Source organism: Anguilla anguilla, chromosome 12, assembly GCF_013347855.1.
Source record: "Anguilla anguilla isolate fAngAng1 chromosome 12, fAngAng1.pri, whole genome shotgun sequence".
NCBI classification, from domain to species: Eukaryota; Metazoa; Chordata; class Actinopteri; order Anguilliformes; family Anguillidae; genus Anguilla; species Anguilla anguilla.
Window position 1 is genome coordinate 27,931,477 of NC_049212.1, and position 24,343 is coordinate 27,955,819.

Here is a 24,343-nt window from a genome sequence, read left to right on the forward strand (position 1 = left end):
TCACAGTGAAATAATAGAGGTCCTTGACTCGCTGTTGCAATTTCACAATGTTTTGTCTGTAAAGTGAACTCCATGAGCGGCAAGTTAGCCTTCATCCACTATGTAAAGAGAATCAACATCTTTTCACAGCACATTTTATTATCTGCTTCTTAACGTGAAAATGAAATTGTTATGCTTGATCAATAAATGTGGCCGCAGGTGCGTATAGCCAAAGCCGATAATTTAAAATTTCAAGCGCACTCTGTGTATATGTTTGGGCAACGTTGTTTAGCAAAAATGCATATCTATAAAATAAAAAGAAATCACATTGAAAAAATAAAAAATGCATGTGAGAAATGCTGGACAAATCAAGACAAATCTTTTCATTGCACATTTTCATCAAACAACATTGCCTGACCATATGCAGAGTGTGCTTGGCACCTTTATCTTTTTCTCATTATCCGTTTCTCACCATTTGTTTCCACGACAAGTCACTATGTTGGGAGATGGAGCTGAAAGTCAGATCCAACCTCCTTGGTTCTGTGAAATATAGTGGCAATATGACACACACACTGTTTTCCCCTCCCATTTTCTGAGTGTAAATTGGAAAGGACAACTCCACCATGCTGCAATATGAAATATAGACAAAACTGAAAACCTGGACCTGATACAATTTGTATGGAAAGGGAAAATTCTGATCCAGAAATGCAAAGCCACAAAATATTTATCAGGTTTTAAAATTTAATTGCAGACATGTGAGTGAGTGGACTACCATGCCTATGATGCTTGAGTCACTTCCATGAGCAGCAAAGCCAGTTACCCAATCCACCATGACCACAAATCCCCGAGTGACTCTGTCCTCACATAAGCTGATACCAGATCCAATCTCAATACAGTGACTACAAAGACAGTCTCAGCACTCCAGATATAGGTCAGAGGAAAGCTTCGAGGCAGTAGCAGCTCTCCACCTGACATGGGCCTGGGGTGCGAACGGTATCTGGGGTGAGATCCACACAAAGATGAGCATGCTCAAGGCTGCAAGTCACAATCTCAGGAAGCCCTGTTTCAAATCACTCAGCATAAGCAGAGCCAAAATAAAAGCTCATACGACATACTCTCCAGCTCTAATGCTGGCCCCCAGTACAAATAACATATGTGCTTGACTGTGTGCATAGGTGTGTGTGTGCTTAGATGTGTGCGTGCTAAGGTGTGTGTGTGTGAGAGAGAGAGTGCATAGGTGTGTGCGCATGTGTGTGTGCGTGTGTGTGCATAGGTGTGTGTTTTATGTGTGTGTGTGAGTGTCTCTGTGTGTCTGCACTGTCCAGATCTCAGTAGCAGTTTTCCACGCGACCGTGCTGCTGTGTGCCGAGGCAGGGCTGACGGTGGCTGTATGGAAACACAGTGGAACAGGCCCCTCTGTGCAGCCTTTACGTGTAATCAACACAAAAAGCAAAAGGACATCTGCATCTCAGTCACGCCCTCACTCAAGGCATTCTCAATGACAGAATCAGCAGGAGTCTCCAGTTCACTTCAGCCGCGAGAATCCCCTTTCTATCACTTCTCATGATCACATCCACAGAAGGAATGCATTTTCTCACGTTTGAAAATGCCACTGCAGCAATCTGGCTTTCGCAAGCTGTCTCGCCAAAAGATCAGTGCGGCCAGTGCTCCTGGTTGCATGTTTCCTCAGTCATGAAATTACTGCGAGCGTTGGAGAAGAGACCTTTATGAAGGAGCTTGAGAGCTGATTGGAAACACAGAAGAACAAAGCTTCGGTGAGGAGAAACCAAAGTACAGAGCTATTGCGGTTGGCAAATGGATGTTCATTTGCATTTTCATGCATTATTCATGCACTTCATTCAAACAGTTTGGTATGTTACATTTATTTTGTGAATACTAATTTATGTAAAACAGTTGTATCGGTAAACTTCACGAGAATAACATCAGAGAGAAATTGCTCCACGCCTTTTATTTTCTTTTGTCTACAGTGCCTTTCATATCTTCAGAAGGGTTCTTAATGTAAACACTAAACTTACTGTTTTGCTTTTTGCTCATTTTGCAATTAGACTTTAAAAAATGCACCAGAAAGAAGGGTCAATAATTTGCTGGTTTCCAAGAGCTCAGGCTGTTGATGAGACATCTTATTTTAAATTCACTTTCATGGAGAGTCATGCTACTGTTACAGTCAAAAACCTTTGAACAATTCAAATAATATGAATATTCTGCTTTCACATTCGCATCTGTCTACAGCAGCACAGTCAAAACTTTCCATATGAATCAGCACATCAACAACAACAAAAATTGAAAACTGAATAATCCTTAGAAAACATGCACTGTCCTAAGACTTCACTTATGTTGCAAAAAAGCAGACATTACACATGGCGACATCCTTTCAGAAAAGGCAGAATAAAGTCCAGCAAGCTCATAAATCAGCCAGTTAAAGAGGCCAGTGCTCAAAGCAGTAGAGATAAGAATATCCATTTGAATGAATCAGGGCTTTTATGTATTGTTTTACTATAAGCAGTTATTGATATCTCAAATGGGCTTTTGGCAAATTCTCACTGTGTGCACAGCTCCACATGTGCAGTGTGTTTAAAGCGTGCTTATTTTTTCATCAAAGGATCGCTAATTGTAATATAAACATATATGTGATTAATCATCAACATCATCATCCTGTGTTCTTGCTGTTTTTTCATGCCTCTACATTCCACGAATGCAATATTCTCTTTAGATTATTTTCATTTTTAATTAATAAGAAGCAAAATATAATTTGATATGAAATAAAAAAATGGTAGAATTTGCATAAGAATATCTTATAATATGACACTATTTATACTTTAAAAACCCGCACATTTAAAATGGCAGTCACAGGATGGAATTATTCCATGAAAAACTTGAAGAGCATAAGTTGAAGTGCTGATCTGACAATAGCTCTGTGCAAATAAAATATTGCAGGGTATTTTCCTTCCTGCTGGTAAATGTCATGTTGGTAGTACCCATTGTGTTCAGTTTGATTTGCCATTAAACAAGTTTTGTTTGAAGAGAATCTACAGGAAATCCAGTGGACGTGCCTATTCAGAAGCATTGAAATGGACAGTGGAGAAAGCTTCACAATAATAAAATGTTTTCATCCTGCATTCAGAATTAGTCTCAGACAGCAGGCTTGGCTTGTCCCTGGAGTTGATCACGCTGCACCAGGGGAGGCTGGCTTTGGAAGGCCACTCAGACACTGTCTCCTCAGTACAGACAAACACTGCATTTCCATGAGCACAGGATAAAAGTTTCGTTTCTTCCACTCAGAGTTACAAAAAGAGACATTTCTGTATGGAGAGAGATTAGTCTCAATATTATTGACAAACGCGTATATCATGATCCATAAATAAGAGACATGTCACAAATGTGTTTTACCACAAACAAATATCTTTCAACTTGTGTCTCCAAAACTTGTCACTTAAATGAATGTGCACTGATTTGAACAATCACATACATATTTGCCTTTTCATATAAATATATTTTATTGTCGAAAATGCAACTCAAAGCAACATAGATCATAGCCAATCTTATGAAATCTACTGTAATTTTCAAAGCAACTCTCACATTAGATGTTTTCAAATCAAAATAAACCCACTGACATTACACAATTAGTTAGCTCTTAAATCATCATGTTGACCATGTCAACATAGCTTACCCAGCTTAAAATGTATGGCTACTGACTTTTACAGCTATTTGAATCACCATAAACTGAGTTTAAAATAAGGAGGAAAAAAATAAATAGCAGTAGTTTGCCAGCTGTGACACTAGGGCATATCTTCCCTGGTGTGAGAAATGATAGTAAAATGATGATTTGCAACCTTGTGACAGTCAGGGTGAAGGATAACTTTCACACATTTCATATCATTGATAATCACACTTAAGCACACCAGATATGTGCAGACCCATTTTAATCCAGGTGGTTGCAAAGATCATTAAGTAATACAGTAGATACCTGTGGAGTAATTGGCATTTCTGAACTCAATGTGGAAAGCCGATTTACTTGGAAACCCAAAGCTCTTTAAAACATGAAAACTGCTGCTCTGAAAGTTTAAGGCAGAAGTTTGTCAGTAGAAATAATGCAGTATAATTGTCACTGATAATTCACAGTGTGGCAGAGGGGGGTGCCACTATCCGATTTGACTGGGGTCCATCTAGCCAAGTTTCAGTTGCAGCACACAGAGTTTTTGGCACATAACAACTTGTCTGATTTCAGCCAACACTGCCAGTTAAAGCTTGCTGCCGAACTCCTGTCAGTGCTATTAATATTCAGATCCCCGATTGCGTCATGGTATGAGCTTAAACTGATAGTATGCGGAAGACCCTTTCGGTACTAATTTGGTCTACTACTCAAAATGATATTAGCCAGCAAGCTGGATATAGGATATGGGTTTCAGTCACAACTCCTGAATGGTCTGAGGTGTCTGTTATATTCTACCAATACAGCCTTTTGCTATGAAATAAGGTGTGTGGACACTTTGACCAATCGATGACTTAACTTGATCACTTAAGCGTGGAAATTCTCCAAAAATCAGTAGGACTGGAGTCTTACACCACTGGCATAGGCTGCAAAAACTGTGTGGGGCAGTCTGGGGGGGGGGGGGGGGGGGGGGGGGGTTGGGGAGTAGTCTGACAGTAGAAGAGAACCAAAGATAAATAAGCTACATTTGTCCTGCTGAGTGTTGCCTTGTAGGGATGAGTTGGCTTGAGCAGCAATATTTAACAAGCGTTAATATTTCATTTGGTTACAGAGAACCAAACATGATGATCAATGACTGAGGCAGAGACAGAGGGACACACAGGTCACCTGGCACATGCACAAAGCCATGGTTCTGCACTAAAACCGCCACAGTACACAGGGCTCCATTTCTGACAACCATCTCTAAAAGCTTAGAGAACCTTTTTGGACATTTGTAGCAGATTAGCTTTCCAAAACACATATGTTTTCATGTTTTCTTACAGCTCTACTACAACTCTACTTTATTTAGGCAAATAATAATTTGCACCAGAACGCTTACCACACATCAGCTGAGGTACAGAAGGAGAGAACAGGTATTAGCCAATTAAACTGGGGGATGATTAGGTGGCAAGCTGAAAGAGCTAGGTTGGGAATTTAGCCAGGACACTGCGGAACTCCCTACTCTTTGGAATAAGTGTCATGGGATCTTTAATGACCACAGAGACTTAGGACCTCGATTTAATGTGTCATCTGAAAGACAGCACCTCCTACAGCACAGTATCCCCACAACAGCACTGGAGCATATTTGACCAGAGGGAAGATCACCCCTACTGGCCCACCAACACTTCCAGGAGCAATTTAGTCTCCCATTCATGTAATAACCAAGCCGTCACCTGCTTAGCTTCCACCATTTGGCAAGAGGAGGGTAGGTGGAGGAAAATACTACATGGAAATTGTAAATGCACTGCAATGCTCCATGCATTACAAAGTATTACTGCCATGAAATCTCATTGATAACTGTTTCAAAATGGCATACACTGTAAATGCCTGGTCAGCTGCTGTTTTAATCAGCTAATGCATTTGATTTTGTAACCTGAATATTAGGACACAAAAGGAATTTTTAATTTTTTTTTTGTTATAAAAAGGCTTGTTTTTTCCCTCTAGCTTTACTTTAGAGGCACTTTGCTCCAAGCCTGCTGTTGGCTTTGCGAATTCTACAATCCCTGCAACCATGGTAATACTCCAGTTGTTCCAATATTGAATTTAGTGAACTGACCAGAGCAGCATGTAAGCTTTGAAGGATTGAAGGCCAGAATGGATGGTTTTTGCAAGTTACAGTCAGCATTTTAAAGGCCGTTCCCATTTTTGGCAAACCAGGTGGTATGGAGAAATGTGGGAGATTTCCTCAATATTTAACAAATACAAGATTACCTTAAAAAGTAGTTAACTAAAGGAAATGCCTGGGGTGCTGTCACCAATATCGACTGGGTTCTCACTGTGGGTACACCGCAGAGCACCGATCGATACTTTCAGAAAAGGACCGTGCCAGGCTCGGGTGGTCTTCTTCAAATGAGGCCTGGTATAAACGCAGGACAGAATCTCTGAACGGCACAGGCGGGTGCCGTCGGACCCCCGCAGATTTCATTTTCACGAAAGCGGAACCATCATTCCAGCAAAGAAACGCTCAGAGCATGTTTTCCTGAGGCACCAAAACAAAAGCTGGTTGAATGTGAAATACAAACAGCCATGACGTTTCTCTGAGCTACCCTGCTGGGAAAGCTAAAAACAATCCAAAGGAACATCTCTCCGACGTGGCTCTGAGCTAATGACATGGCAAAAAAAATCTGCATAAAAACCCTCTGTTTTTAAATATGCAAATAAACAATCTCCTTAAATGCATAATTACTCGCATGTCTGCGGGTTATTCCAGTGCTGAAGGCGGTTCATTAATATTTGATAACTCAACAAAAGTTTTCACCTCTTATCACTCAGTAAGATCAACAGAATACTTAAGTGCTCTCAATTCAAATTGTCTACAAATGGGAAACACTATCTCCACCACTGTTCCCTCTTTCATTCAACAGACTAGTTTACATCGGCCTATGCAGGGTACAGCAAATTAGCCAAGCTTCCTTTACCTAAAAATCCCAGTATTTTAAATGTACAACAGTGTTTAGGTTTTAAAAGTTTTAATTCTTTGAAACTTTGATATTCTTTAATAGAATATAGAATATGCAATCAAATAATGTTCATTGCATCATTAACCTACATTACATCACATTCATTTGCCTTATAATGTAAGAATACCTAAGTGCATCCATTATGAGGAACAGTACCAGACTTGGCCAACAGCATTCTCAGACCAGTGAGCGCATCTGCAACATCATTAAAGCACCAAATGTCATTCAACTTATGCCAACCTCGAACCGTTGCATAAATCACAAAATCATACAGCTAGTATCCATATAAATAATTTTTATAATTTTTCTTAACCCCACATTAGAGGGAGATGAGACAGCTGGGAAAGCTAGCCAAGGTCCCTAACTGTCACCATCATGGTGATAGTTAGCATTCGCTGCGCTCCTGTATTCCGATGAAAAATCTCACTGACATCTCGCAGATTCGCACGTTTTTCTCAGTCAGCGGCACCTGCAGGATTGTGTCCCCAGGTTCGCACCTGTATGCAGAGTACACACCGAGCATACCTCAACAGCCTCCAGGTTTCTCTCTTTTTCATTTTATTAAATAATAAATACAAGTTTCGGATTGGAAACGCACAATAATGCAACTGAATTTGAAACAAACCGACTTAGGCGTCTTCATTTAATTGCAACCTCTTCTATTACAAACAATTTTACATAATCTATCACATCTGCGTACCTCAGGAGAAATCATGCAGGCACCACAGATATCAGCCCTACTGAGGACAAATGTTATGAGAGACATTCCCACAGAAACAAAGGCCATCATTCAAATGATCTCAGATGAGCCCACTGGTGTCTGGTGAATTTAAAATTCAGAAGGACAATTTGGGTGATCGTAATTCATCATTCAGCAGACTGGCTGATTCACAAATTACATGGCGCAGGATGAAAACATGTTTACTTTGTCAGAGTAGTTCCTAATATTTAATTCTGCTTAGCCGGGAGAATTTCCTATTACAGAAAGATCCTATTAATTCAGTTTGTGCCTACAGCGCAGATTTTTAATTGACAATAGACTACTGCTCACAAAATGTTAGGGGGAAATGATTGATGGTTGAAGTTAATAAAACATTTTACAGCTCCTCCTGTTCTGTGTTCCTAATGCACAGACAATTTCGGGTAAAGAGACCAAAACTGAAAATTAGCCCTACATGGAACCAACGGTTTTATTTCCGGGTAAGCTCATTTCCACAAAATTGCACCTGCACAAAACAATGCAACAAATATATAAATTTATCCATCTCAGTTCCTGAACAACTACTATTCAGAGCCTATTATCAACTGTGCCTCCAAATAGGTTGTAAACTCTTAAAAAATAAAGTAAATCTCCCTTGATAATTGCAGTTCTCAAATTAATAAATAATCAAAAAGGAAAGTTACACAGTATTATTGTTAGTATCTATTGTTCATCACATTAATATTGTTGTTCATCTATAGGTACATTCAGATGCTGTCGCCCTGCTTAACCTACTGGTATCAGAAGTGGGATGTGCTCATGAAGTCCATAAGGTGCCCCTGTTCATCACAGACAACACCCTGTTAATCACAGGGAATGCCCTATTTATTACACACAATGCCCTGTTTATCACAGATAATTCACTGTTTATCACAGATAATGCCTTGTTTATCACAAAGAATTGCTTGTTTCACACAAAGAAGGCCCTGTTCATCACAGATTCTTCTTTTTTCCCCCTCCACCAACATGTACCTTAACAGAGCACGCATGCTGAAGATCCTTAGGTAAACTCTGGTGGTGAATCACAGCATGTAACGCAAACTCTGGTTTGCGCAGGACTGTCTGCATGCTCCTGAGTAATTGGCTACATTTTCACACGTTACAGAGCGAGTTCCTGCACTCACTGGGAACTCCCGCATCTCTGTGCATTATTCAGTGTTTATGCACATATCAACAAAAAGCTTAAATGAACTCCCACAGGCCCCAAACAGACATTGGACAGAGGGACTTTTTCTGGAGAAGGCCTGAAGGGGGTTCTCTTGGTGCTACTGTATATGAGACTTTAATGAGCTTCACATTACGATTAATTCATTTAACAGCACATGATACAGGCAGCGATGCAGACATAAGTCAAGGCATCTAGCATGTATTTGCATTCTGCTGAAAAAGACAATCTTATAAAAACCGAATTATGATAAATATATATCAGATGATGAATTTAAGTATTTGGATATTATCTTATAAATTTATTTATAAGATAATGTCATTTATAATCTATAGGCACTATGAGATTTCCAGTGATCTTACAATCCCATAGTGCATTACTCCATTGCATTTGTAAACTATAGTCTTTTCTTGCTGTTAGACACGCTTACTAGTGCATTAACAACCCAAGACCAGATCACGCCATATAAAAACAACTCTGTTAGAATACTGTGAATAAATACAGTTCAACCAGACCTCTTCAACCAGATCTACATGAACAGAATCACAGCGGTGAAATATATGCAAATGGCGAGACCCTTACAGTACACAGTGTCACATTCTGTTCTAACCACACTTCCTCCTTTATCAGAAATGAAAGGCTCCATTTACCGAAACATTCAAAACAAAGGCCGGGCCGGTTTCATTGTACCTGGCGCAAAGGCATGACAGCTCCTGTAATGGCTGCTAACTGGAAAGTAATCATAATAAAAACCTTGCTAAATTCATGGTAGTGCCATTTGAATATGGGGTAATGGCATGGGCAAACTGAATGCATGGTAACATTCTAAATGACAGTGAGACATAAAATGCTTGAATGCTTTTCACACTGTTTACTAAGAAATGTGTTGTAATTATTATTATTATTATTCTTATTATATAGTTTATTTTTGCAATGGGGTTCAATAATAGATACAATAACTCCACTTGTTAAAATTCTTTGTTATTCATTGGGCCAATCACACAATGGATGCCGTTGCATATAACTGTTGGGAAGATTATTTGTAGATGGTAATACAGGAGTACAGGGTCCCCTCTGTAGGTGTGCATTATATTTAATATATTTCCTCTTTCTGTGCTTTATTCCCCTTTCTTCTTCTTCCAATTTCTGAATGCCAAACTGCATTTATCAGCGCTCATCAGATCTCTCGACTCAGGAGCAAGCGGAGAAGCATGTGATCGCCTCGTCCAAAACCTGCAATGTCAAGCGTTGCTTCTTATCACACCACAGCCCACAGGTCAAAGAGGAGGAGGAAGAGACTTTATGAGGAGCTTAACAGTCAGACTTGCAGGTGCCTGTTCAACCTACAGGGGTCGCTAGAGAACAATGGGATGCAGATTGCATTCAAATGAACCTCGGGACAGCAAATTCATCAATTACTGTACACTGGATGTGTTGCCCTGGGGGGCAGGTGGCCACAATTGACACTGGCACAGGTGGGAATGGATCCTGGAACGTGAGGCTCATCCAAGCCCTCTCCTTCTGCAACAGATGTGAAGTACTGGCGCGTTGATAAGGCAAGTGGTCCAAAAATAAAAATACTGTTTTTTGACTATATTGGGACATTGTGGTATGTATTTATGCATGGAAATAAACATGACAAAGCATTCATTTAAGTTTAGTTAATTAATCATGTCTTTGTTAAATAGCTGTTAGGCAGTGATTCTCAGCCCCAATCATATCAATATTATTTGGATATCTAATGGCTAACTAAGTAAGCTGTACATGCTTGAGACAGGAGGGCTTCAGCCTGACATGTCCCCAACTTATCACATAGTTCCTGGTGAGTAATTCAGAGGACCTGGGTCTCAAGAAAATGTGAACTATCCCTTTAAGTCTGCCACACATTTAAAATAAATGATGCCTGAGTCCTTTCAAAAACTGCCCCTACAATCAACATACAGTGCTCCAGCATGATTTATTCTGTTAATCCATCAATAAAATAAATGCATATTTTTAAAGCAACAGCGTATCTGAAGGAAACAATGTGAAAAAGATTAAGTACAACCTCATGCTGTTCCATGGCATCGCTGTAGGCTACATGGCTGTAGCTATTCAAGGTTAGCATATAACTGAACTGAATTTGAAAAGAAAAACTAACATATTCACCATTCAGTTTGCTAACAGTTCTTATTTCTGCAGTGAACATTTATTATGCCATGAAACTCAAAAGATAATCTGTTTAAAATTCAGAAATGGTTTCTTAATATCATTAAAGCTAGCAGAATCGGGCAAGCTGGTCCTCGCAAGATCCTGTTTTTGGCCCTTTCAAAGTTCTGGGTTTGGCCCACTCAATATCATTCAAAGACCTGACCCAATGAATGAGCTCTAACGCAAAGTATGGTAGGGGAAACATCATTATCGACCATTAGATGCACGCTGTGGTGGGTAGTCACCGTGTCAGGCGGTGAACAGGCAGGACGCACAGAAACAGGGTGGTGGGTTACCTGACCTTTTCAGCTGCTTCTCGAGGTGTGAGGAGAACAGGAAATAAAAGTCACAAAAATCAACAGCAAAAAGGTTCTATTTTTTTCAGCCGTCTAAAGTCTGGAGAGTTATAACATCTGTACTGCAAAAGGTCTCTCTCCCTGGACCTAAGGAGTAGGCCTTTATATTGCCCAGGCAACAGGTAGGAGCAGCCTTGATGGGCAACACTGTCACTGAGAGTTAAATCCTCTCATGCTGTCGATGGACCTGCAGCCCCCCGATAGAGGAAACACCGGCCAGAACACAGGAACAGCCCTCTCTCCCCTGACATACCCCTCCTGCCCCATCACACCCTTCCTGCCCCATCACACCCCTCCTGCCCACATCACACCCTTCCTGCCCCATCACACCCCTACAGCCCCCATAACATCCTTCCTGTGCCAGATATATATCACAAAACTATAGCAAACACTTCCTTTCAAAGAGAAAGATAATAACATATTATTAATTGGGACTGATTTCACCTTCACATTATCCAAATGAATGAAAGCTCATAGGATGCTGTGAATCTTCAAGACCCTCTCTCTGTTAGCCTCAGTCACATCCTTAGATTCCTACCAGCTTTTGTCGGTGATCTCGTTCAATTCCAACTTAAGGGAAAAAAGAGAAAAAAAAAACTTTTGAATTGCTGCTGAAAAATGCATTAAAATAAGGCGAATTTATATTTATAGGTTCTGAGTAACGCTAACAACAATGGAGCCATGCCATACCTCAGCCAGATGTCAACAGTGGTAATACCACTGCTCTGGAGAGATAGCGTTAGTAGGCAGATCTCTGGCCACTGTCAGAATCTCCTATGGCACAGTGGTAACAAAGTGCTAAAGCAATACTTTGAAATAACGGTTGGAATCCTATCAGAGTCATTCACAAATAGCCTCAGATAAAATATGAAATGTATGCCATTGCAAATTGACATGTCATCGCGGTCTCACACAGTACACTTTGTTTTTTGAAAATGCAAATAAAAAGTGCCAAAGTCTTGGTGCTGTATAGGTATGGGCGTGACTTGGCAGGATGGCATACTGGCCATCTCATTCTGTGAAAGAAACAGTGCACATTCTTTTCTTTTTTTAGTAACACTTTATTTTCAGTGTTGACACTCAAATTGATATCAACTAAATATCAGTTCAGTGTCAATTTAAAGTTACAGCTGATTGAGATTCTCTCTTGAGAGTCTCACTGAGTATCCCTCCTTTTTTGTTAACCAGCAATAAATGGCTCTTAACTTCGTCAGAAAATATTTTAATGACATTACATGAGGATGCAATGTGGGTAAATATCATGTTGATAGTCATGTCATATTTAGTTGACAGTTGTTTAGATTCATTCAACATTACTTGAAATGCCCACAGACAGGCCTTTTTCATGCAGTAGATAGTAAGTTGACATTCAGATGAATATTTGATTTTCTATTGATGTCTGTTCTATTAGTTGAGAGAGAGAGTTGAGATGCAGTAAACAGTCAAGCGATACTTTGTTGAGTGTCAATAGACTGTTTCTTGATAAGTGTTTGTGGAGAAAAACCTGACATGCAAGTGACATTCAACTGATATTCAGTTGATATCAAGCAGTGTTACTTTTTTGTTAAATTATCAATTTCACATTGACATATTGACATTAACACAACAACAAATACATTTGGAATTGGCACTTTGTACATAATATGATTTGAGTTGTAATATGACCCTACATTAGCGTTAGAGGAGGACCAATATCTTGCAACTTGATACCAACATTTTAATCCTTACAATGTAGTAACATTGTCATGCCAACATCTGATCTCTTACTTAGCCACTACATTCTAATCTATAAAACTGCATTTTTAATCTCTGTGAGTTTGTAAACTACATGAGAATACAACCACAAAATAAGAACAGAGTGATTAACCACAAAATAACAAAAGAGAGGATGACCACAAAATAACAACAGGGATAATAACCATCAAAAACATCATCATCATTCCAATCTCTCCTGATGCAGCAGCGGTATCATTTTAATATCTAAAGTATTTTGTTTTCAACCATCACGTATTGAAAAACCATGTGTAGAGTATCTAATATTCCTACATTCATACATCATTCTAGTATCCAATCTCATATTGCCATGGCATATTTGTAAGGAAATCCTTTTAAAATATAAACACCCCTCTGAAGAAAAAACTTGTTTTAGAATGTGACATATGTTCCAAGTCTAGCCATGAATTTGGTCTCTGTGCCTGACGGCAATCTGACTGACAGTGACGCAGACTCCAAGTGATGGATATTTGTCTGATTCTGGTATAGATTCCTAAAATTGGTACTGTACACACATGGATGATGGTGTCAAAAATAGGCAGCATAAAGTGCTTGAGAATACCTCACTTGCCACATTAGTGTCAGCAGTGGGATGTGCCCATGATGTGCTCATAATGCCCCCATAATGTATCCATACTTAATCCATAATGTCCCCGTAATGTGCCCATAATGTACCCATACGGAATCCATAATGTCCCCATAATGTACCCATACTGAATCCATAATGTCCCCGTAATGTGCCCATAATGTACCCATACTTAATCCATAATGTCCCCATAATGTACCCATACTGAATCCATAATGTCCCCGTAATGTACCCATACTTAATCCATAATGTCCCCATAATGTACCCATACTGAATCCATAATGTCCCCGTAATGTACCCATACTGAATCCATGCTGTCCCCATAATAAATAAATAATATTCCCATAGTGAGCCTATGAAGTGTGTGTATGATGGGTGAAGGTGCTCACTGGAGGAAAATGAAAAAGGATGCTTAGCTCTGGCACCTGTAGTTGTTACCAGTTGGATGCGAATGCAGAGAGAGCATGGGAGCGCACGGTCGAGTCAGCCACCTGTCACGTTAACTGCCAGGGACACACAGAGAGTAGAGTCTAGAGCCCTGACCGCACGCCAATCATTCTGAGCTTAAATCAACAAGCTCAATTCGACAACAAGCTTCACCTTGGGTCAATTCAGGAAACCGTGCAATTTTAATCCGCAGGATCAGCTGCCTTCCCTGAGCTCGGATCTGTAGATAAGTGACAGGGAACATGCACTCCTGCTCCCAGCTGCTCATTCGTGCCCTTTTCTGATCACCCCACAGTTAATAATTCCCTGAGCCATGTTTTACACTCATCCGTATGAGACCACCACCTGACCTACTGTTCAATGATCCCATCCTCTGTAAGTCAGGGGTGTACAATCTTATCTGAAAAGGGCCGGTGTGGGTGCAGGTTTTTGTTTCAGCCCAACAGTAATCCATTTCATTAAAAGAGCACCCTTCTAAGAAGGTAGCACAGTAGAACAACTGACCTGATCAATATTCTTCACTCACAGATAGACAGAAAACACCTGAAGGGTACAGCTCTTTATACAACATGAAAAAAAAATACATTTTAACTTTCATGCTGCGCTGTTCTGCTCCACACTGAATGCTTTGACACACATTCAATTTCTCAACGGAGTCACTGCTGTGAAATGTGCTGAATAATTCAGTACAAAAGCTTTTGTTTTACACTTATAGACCAATCTGAAACAATGGGTGCTCCCAGACCACTTACTTGGTTTCATGAATACACAGCATCTGTGAAATATATGCTTTCAGAGAACAGGAGAATTAAAACACACATATGAACTGCAAGTTAAACAGATAGAGAAAAAAAACTTTATGGAATACTATACCATCAAATTTATAGCTAACTAGCTTTCCTTTTTCAATTTCCTATATGTTCAAGAATCAAACAAGTATATTTCAGATTTTAATATATTAATAATTTTATATGTTAAACATAGGTCATTTATTTGAACTCTATGATGAAAGAATCCAGGCGTGTGTGTGTGAGTGTGTATGTGTGTGTGCTTACATAATTAATGCCGGTCAAAAAACCCCCAAAAAAAACAAAAACTAAGGAGTAGATCCGCTGAGAAAAAATAGCAAGCAAAGATAATGCTCCTTATTGCACAACAGCTGCTAACACTATTGATGTTGTATTAACGACTGATTCACTCAAGCATTGTTACAATATGTTTTTGCCATCAGTTGAGCCTTTACGAAACATTTTTTTGAGCGAAGGTCATGCAAAGTTTATACTGAGGCTGTGCCTTGTCGGAATTGTTAATATAAATTGCAAACTATCCTGTCATTTTGCAAGGGATTAATTTGGCACGGAAATAATAGTGGAATAATAATGGAATAATAACAACTAACAAAAGGAATCATTGAGGCAAAGATGAAATCGGCTGAATGACCAGCAAATGGACCTCTTCATTATTTCTTGGAACAACTTACCATACCAAATCATAGAATTGGAGCATTTTGAATAAATTACTTCTATTAACATAACCTGCTTACTGGAATTGTAAAAATATTTGTCTCTGTACAATGAAAAGGTCAGCTTCAATTATAACAGAAAACAAATCACAGGGGTCTGGTTTAATGTCATTTTTATCACCAGGCAATCCCAGCATTGCAGTATATGTTAGTGGTGTCTTCCTTTTGCAACTATAATGGCTCTCATGGCCATTGACATGTTGACAAGTATACATTGCATGGCTTGTAAGCAGGCTACAATGCCTTAACGGGAGGTTTCAGGTTGTGTTAAAAAAATCAATGCTTATTGTCAGTGGTAATTTGCTATCATTTTTGTGAATCAGCCATGCCCCGTCTTGAGCCCCATTCATTTTGGCACTGAAATGTACATGGAAAACACATTTTAAATACGTATCACCCAGATATTACAGTGTGTCACTGTTTCCCTGGTAGAGACGTTTCACGCCCTTTCCACCCACTGCGGGTGCTTTGCTAATACGTATATCATTTTTTCCAGCTACTGAACCAGTTTAGCAGGCCCTGAAGCAACACAATCCTTTTTGTGGATTCCCCCCTGAGTCTAATAAGAACTAAAGCACATGCATCAGAATTTATCCTCTGTAATAAGCTAACAATCAATCAGGAGAATTTAGTGTGCAATCTCGCTCATTTATTCCTAAACGGCCCTAATACAGCTCAGTCTTTTGAAATATGTCTATGAGACAGCATCGCTAGAACACCGCAGGACTCTGCCGTACCACAGTGCATTAGAACGGTGCACTTATAACTCTGGTTGGACATTTTTATACAGAGAGATACCTAAATGAGTCCAGCTAACTGTGCTGAGAGTTCCAAAGGCCTGAAAGCAGTTGACAGTGCACAGCTGGTAATCGTGAGATCGATAATCACGACTTTTCCTTTATCTTCAGGCTTCAGCTGACAATCTTTTGGCAAACTGTGGCATCGTGGTTGCAGCAAAATCAGCTGCTTGACAATATGGAGGGTCTCCGGGTTCATGCTGAACCCCAGGAGTGAGGGTATATCTCGGCAAAATGCAGCAATCGGTGAGGGACAATGCAGCTAATGCGACCAGCAGGGACAATGCAGCTAATGCGAGCAGCGGGGAGAATGAATCAATGCAGAATTCTGAGGGATAAAATGATTTCAAATCCGCTGAATTTCCAGGCGTTTGAAGGCAGCAGGCAGGGAAGTCCAGGGAACTTCCGTCTTCCGCTCTTTCCAGAAATTGAAATCCCTGTCTGTTCACTACAGTCCTCCAATAGTGCTATGCACAAGTGTTAATGTGTGTTATTCCGGAAAATCACACTGAGTGAATACACTCGAAACTCCACTAAGCGTAAATACCATGCTAATAAGCTGATCATAAAATTTGATACATTTATTTCTGTACACGGAATTTAACAGGTTATAAGAGTAAACAGTAAGGTGAATATGCAAAGTCTGCAACTGATGAATTTTATTTTTATAGGACACAATTGGCATGTTTAGCAATAAAAATAAAACCACGGTTTAAAACATTCTACATTTACTAAGGTAAAATAATGATGAAAAAAGCTTTCTTTTTAACTTTTAGTGTGTAACGGAGAACATGACCCACAGCCTGTCAGTATAATGGATAATATATTCCCGTAGCTGAGTATAGAGCAAGCTGTTCTCTCTCTATAAGAATACTAATTTTCCCAACAATAGCACACTGAACAGAGAGAAGCTTATCCGTTATTAGACTACTTTGTGCAGCCTAGTGAATCACACCCAGGGTAGAAACAAAGCTGACAAGTCCCATTTGTCAAAAAGCAAAGCATTTAACAAACAATATGAATCACCACCCCTGAAAAAAGATTCATAATTCAGCGATAGGGGCCCAATTGTTTCATGCAATTGCTTTTATTAAAAGGCACAGTTTAATAAAAGGTCTAGTTTAATTTCTACCAAAGAGTCTCACACATATTCTCATACTCTCATATATAAAATACAGTTACAGGCCATGCATGACAAATTATCCATTTTCTTAATCAAACAGTGTCCAATCTATCCAGGCAGCTGAATTTAGATCTTATTTTTTATTACTTTTATAAGTCTCAAATGACAGATCTATAAACAAAAGGAAGTTTAGGAAAAAGTATCTATTTGTCCTCTCCTCTGGGGCAGATGTGGCCCAGTTTTTCCGAAGTTTTAAAAAATAGAATTTCTAATTGTGGAGGCAAGAGATGGCAGATCAGCGCTAAAATCAGTCAACTCAGTCCACAGAAAAACTCAGGCCACCCATTATGACAGTTTCAAGACTGACTCCAAACAAACACTACAGCTCTTGATTCTTCATGATACTGAATAATAAGTGTTTCTTTGTAGACAGGAAGCATGTGGCCATTAAAATTCATTTGTATCAGCTACCACCAGTAAGCCCAGAATATCACTGTTCTCTTGTACAAGATGGGTGAGAACAGTCTTCTTAACATGTGAGAAGCACATATATAGATGTGCCACCTGACCTTCTGGAGCATCATAGGCTAAAATGACAACAGCAGGCTAATCTACACTGCTGACAAGCTACCACTTTCTTGATGAAGTGAAAACTGGATTTAAGAATAAAAAGCTGTGATTACTGAAAAGAAAACACAACAGCTGTCTGCTAAATTCATCAAAAATGTATATAGCAAGATGAGCATTTTTATCTTGATATACAAATCCAAAACTCTGATGTTCAACAAGGCTAAACATCTGAAACAGAACAATCTTTTTAAATTAGCTCAGGTTCAGTATTAGTTAAATATTTAATAATAGCGGCAGTTCATCAATGTCTTTTGAACACATTTAAAATTTCAAGCAAATATTCTCAATAAGTCAAGCTGCACACATTTTTGGAGTTTAGCACTTACATGATAATACTGCTGTCATATTGCATATATAGTTATGAAATAATAAATAATTAATCTCCATTGTAAGAACATTATGAAATGCCGTATGTGAAAAATAAATAGTTCAGCAATCACTTTAATAACCTACAAACTTAGCATGTATAACAGAGCACTGGAAGCAACTGTATTTGTATCATTCATCAGACACACCCAGCTGGCAATCCAAAATTCAAAATCTAAGCCAATATCTGCAAACCCATTTGTATGTCTTCTGCATTTCAACATAATTTACTCTTTATCAGTCTTTGCCAACTATGAATAGATTGAAGTGACTACTGCACACTATTCAAAGTCAACGATAAGACATACTGTACAGACAATAATGAATGGCTTTGGGCACTACCACAACTTCAATATCTACGCAGATCTCACGTCACCCACCACATACCCCCTACAATCTACGGTAAATGTTGAAAATAGTTTCAGAGCCCCTATACAACATGAAAAGGTTGTGTGTGTGTGTGTGTGTGTGAACATGTGCATGCATGTGTGTGTGTGTGTGTGTGTGTGTGTGTGTCCAAAAATACCAGCTTCATTCCGTGTTACCACAGCTCTACACAAGAGGACCATAATCCTGTGGCACGTTGGCGTTCAGCCAGAGGTCAAATGAAGATCCTGGATACACATCTGAATGTTTACACTTGTATGTCATGTGCAAACATGCAAACAAAAAGAGGGGGAAAGCTAACAAATGCCAGTCCCCAGAACAACAGAGAAATAACCTCTCAGTTTCCAATGGTGCAATTCAGCTGAGTGACACTGAAGTTAACTTAGTTGCATGCTACTAAAAATCCTTTTCGATCTGTCACAGATGCAAACCTGTGTAACTTTTAATGAACAATATGAATGTATCATGTCCAAACAGCTTGCCCTTAACCCTTTGACAAGTAGGTTTTTTGTCATGTTTTTCCAAAATTCCAAGTTGGCGTTCTAGAACTCCATTGCTTTCAATTACAAGTAGTGATTACATCAGCATTAGAATGTTCAGTTCAGTTCAGAACATTCTTGTGATATTACAACATAAACAGTTACAGTAATGACCTAATAAGCTGTTAGAAGTGTTAATCACACAAAACTGTAGAAATGGTGAAAATGCAAAATGAAATGACCTGACGTATTCATTAATATTAAATACTCTTTGCATCTGCTCATTTATTCACAGAGAGAACCTGGTGTGCAGATGTGCAACAGAAACGTTGTTGGATAAAGGCAATAGGATTTGGAGGAGCTGCATTTCAGACCCAGTCAGATTTCAGGGCTGGCTGTTTGCTGGGTGAGTCAGTTCAGCTGTCAGCTGCTAGAGTACACAGCACTGAAGATGCGGAGAAGACATACAAGGCAAGGTGAAAGAAGGCATGAGGGGCAGCATCACGCTCACATCCTCAGGAATGTGAGGGTTTAATATATAGCTGATCTGGAAAATGGCTTCCTGGTTGAATTATTTTTCCAAAAGCTGAAATGGGGGTGCTGGGTGAATATGAATTCATAATTCTCTCATGTAGGAGCACAGAGTGCAGTAGGGTATAAAGCAGGGCACTTGTTACTGATGGGGGCAATGCAGAGCTCCACAGATAAGTGTAATAACACACAGAAGATAGAGGGAGTGTAGGCTAAGTAAAGGTTATGCATCGCCTGCTTGGTATTGATTCCCTTTAACCAGAGTTTGACCGCACACGCAAGAGAATTCTGACAAGCTACCAGGATCATTCTCTCACTCTGGTCCTTGTGGACAACTTTAAGGGTTACTCAGGCTGTGAAACTGCCCTTCTAAGGCCAGTCTGTGACACACAGTCACTCTACAGGCCAATGTATTCTCTAAGAGCCTCCAGTTCTGTTTCCTCCATTTCCCACTGACTCTGTCAGCCTTGAGTAGCGGGAAAAAAACTAAACAAAACAAAAAAAAAACAGTAAAAAAAGACTTGGAAGTGGCAGGATTAAGTGGAGAGTCCCATAAAAGCCTTTCACTCTGATTACACTGAATGCATTAATGAATGATGAAAGGATTTTTGAAGAAGAAAATATCTTTATGCTGGATTCACCCCACGTACATACAGAACTGTAATATTCTGTCCACTACCCTTATGCATCTTTAATACCTTATTGCCAGGGGAGAGCAGAGGGTTACAGATGGAGATGGGATCACGGTACATAAAAAGGCAGCAGTGGGGAATCAAACCCCTGGCCGTAAGGTTGGATTCATATGTGGGCTGAGAGACGGCTAACCGCATAGCGCAACCGATGCATTCTGCACAATGATATTTCATTTTCAATTTTCTCATGGAATCTCTAAAGGGCCAGAGATACATGCATTGTATTTACTTTCAGTTGCAAAGCCTTGCCTTCCTGTTGGGAAAAAATAAAACCTAAACACTGGGGTGCTAATGTCCTTTCAGACACTCAAAAGATAGCCTGGCAATGAAAAAACCAGAAACCTGATACCGACTGGGATTTGCATACAAATATACAAACTCAAAGCCAAGCAGACCTTTTAAATAAAATCAGATTTCACTCATTCTCACGCATACATGAACATGGAGCACACCCGGTAAAATGCACCTATGGTACATGTGAAAATGTTACCATACACGTTCCAACGTGATTCAATGTGATATAAATTCAATTATGCACACACAAGTGCATATACTGTAATGTGCAACAGTGGACAGATAATTGACCTAATGGCCATGCTACATTACAGAAACATTGAGACAGCTGGGTTGTACTGAACATACCAAGATCACCAACAGGAAGACACTTAATTAGCTGCCCCTGCATGGTCCAAAATAAAACCACATCTTCCACAGCTTAAAGTCAACCTTCATGAGAAATGAATCATGGAATATGTACCACGAAAAGCACAGAAAGAGCCCTGGAAACCAAAAGACAACCTTGGGAAAGAATTAAAAAAAAACTGGAACAGCTGGTCATGAAGGTAAGCATTAGATTTGTAGCCATTGATGATGCTACAAATCTTAAAATAGATGTCTAACCTCCTCATTCTTTCTGAGAGTAAGAAATAGGGTCAAATATAAAAGCATTCATGGCACGGTCACAAGTGATCTACGTGTACCTGGGAAAACACGCTGTCCTGCAAATGGATGAATGCGAGGGCCAACGACTCTTACCTGATGGATTGAGCAGTCTCCAAGTGATGGATGGATCCGGCCTCCCATTGGCTAGACAACTCAATGTCACGTTGCTACCCTCGTTGACAGTGATGTCTTCTGAAACTTTGTAAATATTTGCAGGAACTGGAACAGAAAATTAATTCAATCCGTTATTATCGGTCAAATAAAGTAGCCTGGAAAAATGTCATATTGACATTACAAATGCGGCACAATGTGTAACACAAGGTTGAAGGTTGACCAAACTGAATGAATAATTTTTTCTCTGTTTTCTTGATGTTTCATGCCATGCTGGCCCAGGATTTTATTCCACCCAAATTAAATTAAACATGAAAAATCGTACACACTTTCCAAATTAAAATCATGGGAAAAAAATAAAAAAATAAAAATTGACAGTCTGTTTCAAAGAACTAAAGAGGACTCCCCCTCCCAAAAAATAAAATAATAATAATAATAAAGTATATATATGTATATATATATATATATATATATATAAAAACTCAAAAAATGTGTGTGTGTGTATGCATGTGTTAGAGGATGCTTGTGAAAAGCAGAAGTCAACAGGGTGTGAGTAGTACAAAAGATTGGCCTTGGTCAGTACTGAAGCTAAGCAGGGCTGGGCTTGGTTAGTTGGAAGCTAAGCAGGGCTGGGTTTGGTTAGTACAGAAGCTAAGCAGGGTTGGGCTTAGTTAGTCAGAAACTAAGCAGGGCTGGGTTTGGTTAGTACCAAAGATAAGCAGGGGTGAACTTGGTTAGTATCAAAGCTAAGAAGGGCTGAGCTTGGTTAGTACTGAAGCTAAGAAGGCTGGGTTTGGTTAGTGCTGAAGCTAAGCAGGGCTGGGCTTGTTCAGTCCCCAGATCATCACTGCAAAAGACTCCTGGCTTTAGTTGTAAAGCAAAGTTTTTGTAACACTGCCATTGGTGGATGCCTAGCAAACTCATAAGAACTTCAATAGTGCTGAGAGGAAGCCTTTAATTTTAATTTATAGCTACCAATTAATAAGCACGCACCATTTTGGTTATGATTTACATCACAAACAAACAAACAAGATGCCAGACCAAAATTAACAGACCAAATAAATTCCAGAAGATGCACAACCTTTTTGTTCAGCATTTCAGAGCAAGAGTAATTAATATAAATACCAGAATATAAACAGGGAGAAATGATTAATATATTCCATTTGTAAAACACGTCTGGATGGATGACATGTAATATGCAAGTTATGCAGTTCTGTCATGAAGTTGGACACCTTCAAAATCATATTAATGTTGTTTGCAAAAAAAGTGTCTATTTTCCTTTTCACAAACCAGCTGACACCATGGTTGTTTTATCGACCAATAACTCCAAAAATGATAGCACACAAAGATATTTTACAAGGCAGATAAATCATAAGTAAAAAAAAAAAATAACGTGTGAGATGATAAGGGTGATGAGAAAGGACAGGACAGAGAAAGGGAACTTTTTTTTTTTTTTACATCTGGAACTCTTATCTCTTTCGGGCTCTCGTTTTGATTTTCTCTAAGGAGAAAAGCAAAGATTCTTTCTTCGGGAGCATTTTGCTCTATGTTTGTGCTTTCTTCTTTCATCTCAGACCTCTGAACCCTTTAGGACAGCTTCTCTCCGGTGTCTGGAGATTAGTTAGGAAATAAATTGATTCAAAATGTAGGGGGGGCTGGCTCGCCCCGTTTTCCTTTCTCATCAAACAATTGAGTTGCTGCCATGACGGCCATGAGCTCTGAGCTACTCATGTCGCTGCAGAAAGTAAATATCAGGCGGAACAGTGGCTGCCCCGCATAGTGGGAATATTTTAATAAGCCCGGAGAAGAGCGAAAACCCGAGGATCAGATTTGTGTAACAGGACAGATCCCCGCAGAACGTTTTGGCTCAGTTATTTTCTCCAGCTCCGGTTCGCCGCCCCTCCCCCGCCCCCCCCCCCCCCCCCCCCCCCCCCCGCTCCGCCGTGCGTGTCTAGCTAAAGAGTGAGGGGACGGGGATACTGCTCCACTAACTGGAACTAAAAGATGTCTGCGCGCCAGGACTGAAAAGTGCGCAAGGACAGGAAAATCTACACTTGAGTTCTTCGCTCCGCTTTAGAATCCTTCAGCTGGAGGTGACGAGAAAAAATAAAATAAATTTTTTTTAAAAACCGCAGAGAAAAAGCCAGCACTCTCACCATAATGAGGAAGAGGCTGCTGAAGTCTTGCAGTCTTTACATGCCAGTAAAGGGCGGGGACAGAACAGCGCCCAGTGCAAACGCTCATTCATGAGACAGACACTTTATATTTAATGCAATGGCAGGTGGGTGCTGAGATTGCTTTTTTTCTTTTTTTTTGTATAACTCACAGTAACACAAGTGTGCGTGAATAATTGAGTATGATGTGGATCCTCTCCACTGTAAGAGGAGCCATTTGAAAAACGGACAGATGCTCAGATCATAACTTTACAATTATGCTAACTGAGATTTGACTGAGACTGATATTTAATGGTAAATATACAGAAAAGGGTGAGTGATAAAAACTCACTAACTGAGGACAGCTGCAAATAAAATTGTTGTATGGCATGGTGTGGCACGGCTCGTAATGTTTTAACACTCAGCAATCAGGAGCTGTGTCTTAATGTAATTATAAAAACATGCTGGCAGACACTAATGGGAACAAAGCCTTATTCTTAGTTACCTTGGATATGGTAACCAAGGTGGTACAAATGGTCCCTCGCATTTATAACCTTAAAGCTGTGATAATTATTTCTACAATGAAGTCAAGCTGCTGAACAAATTAAATTCAACAATAATTTCCACCACCTTGATATTTTCTCACCTCATTTCAAATACAATACACACAAATTTACAGACACAA

At 39.6% G+C, this 24,343-nt stretch overlaps 1 protein-coding gene across 6 annotated transcripts in view; it reads right to left on the reverse strand.

Moving 5' to 3' along the window:
• Positions 1 to 24,343, reverse strand: part of lsamp (limbic system associated membrane protein) — an 869,619-nt gene that overhangs the window by 67,314 nt on the left and 777,962 nt on the right. For all 6 annotated transcript variants that reach the window (XM_035385108.1, XM_035385113.1, XM_035385110.1 and 3 more), the window contains one exon: positions 21,488 to 21,613. In XM_035385108.1, the coding sequence (XP_035240999.1) occupies positions 21,488 to 21,613 (126 nt within the window). The remainder of the gene's footprint in view (positions 1 to 21,487; positions 21,614 to 24,343) is intronic.